At 52.0% G+C, this 1,230-nt stretch overlaps 1 protein-coding gene across 1 annotated transcript; it reads left to right on the plus strand.

The window, feature by feature from the left end:
* The first annotated feature begins 201 nt into the window (after positions 1-201).
* On the plus strand, positions 202-765 carry LOC123439738 (heavy metal-associated isoprenylated plant protein 43-like). The gene is made up of 2 exons (XM_045116423.1): positions 202-268; positions 353-765. Exons 1-2 carry the CDS (start codon positions 202-204, stop codon positions 763-765), a joined length of 480 nt encoding a protein of 159 aa, XP_044972358.1.
* The last annotated feature ends 465 nt before the right edge of the window (positions 766-1,230 follow it).

The raw sequence follows: 1,230 nt of genomic DNA on the forward strand, positions 1-1,230 counted from the left end.
TCAGAAAGCGTCTTGCTCTCTGCACACTGAAGAGTCCGCGTCGACCCCAAGATCCAATAGTACGGAAGATAGCTCACACCATGTCTTCTAAGGTAATGGACGACCATATTCTTCGTTCTGCTTCTCTGTCTTTTGAGGGACCATGAAAATATTTGTACTGAATATATGTTTTCACTTTTGAATGGCCTGCAGAAGATTGTGATGAGAGCCGATCTCATCGGCAAGAAGTGCACGAGTGGGATCCTGTCAATTGTTTCCAAGCTCGAGGGTATACATCTCTCTGACTCTCTTCCTCCATGTCTATCTTGCACCCCTTGCTGCTTCTCTTTACCGAATGTATGTGACCCTCCAGGGATCAAGTCCATGGTCGTGGACGAGGACAAATGCACGCTGACGGTGGTCGGCACCGTGGACCCGGTGTGCGTCGTACACCAGCTGAGGAAGTCGTGCTTCGCCGCGTCCATCGTCAGCGTGGAGGACGACAAGCCCAAGGAGAAGAAGAGCCCCTGTCAGGAGGCCTGCGAGAAGGCCTGGAAGGACAGGTACGAGAAGGTCTGCAAGGAGAAGTGCGAGAAGGCTTGCAAGGAGCCATGCTGCGACGACTGCGGCGGGAAGGGAACTCCGTATGGCGGCTACGGGTACCGCTGCACGCCGGGCTGCTACTCCAGCCCCTGCGGCCTCCCCAGCTGCCACTATTACAGCAACGGCTATGGCTACGCCTACGGCGTGCGCGCGCCGCACCTGGGATACACCTGGTACGAGTAGAGGTCACCCGGAACCGGAGGATGATGCGCCATGCGCGGCCCAGGTGGAGTACTGTCCTAGCGCGGATGTACCTGTACTCGTTACGATTTTACCGTGTGTGTGCGTGCGCGCGCCCTGTGTGTTTAGTACACGGAGGGAGTATTTTATTTCATACGCTTTGTGTCTCCATTGTTAGCATTTGTTTTGTGTACAGCGGTGATGCCCTTGGTTACTTCAGTCTTTCAAGTACTCAGCAGTCGGCACTTTTTAATTGTTTCTCAGTCCAGCATCCGAGCATCCGTTTGTTTGTTTGTTTGTTGATTGAGATTCGAGCAATTTGGTGATTTTTTGTTCTTCTCCTTTGACCGTGGCAACGTTGGTTGTTGTCGAGTAAATTGCGAGAATGGCAAATGCATATATGCATTTCATACCCATAGCTAAACATATCAATATGCGCTTTCTGGTCGTCCGTCGTGGTATTTTTGT

This window comes from Hordeum vulgare, chromosome 3H, assembly GCF_904849725.1.
Source record: "Hordeum vulgare subsp. vulgare chromosome 3H, MorexV3_pseudomolecules_assembly, whole genome shotgun sequence".
Taxonomy (NCBI): Eukaryota; Viridiplantae; Streptophyta; class Magnoliopsida; order Poales; family Poaceae; genus Hordeum; species Hordeum vulgare.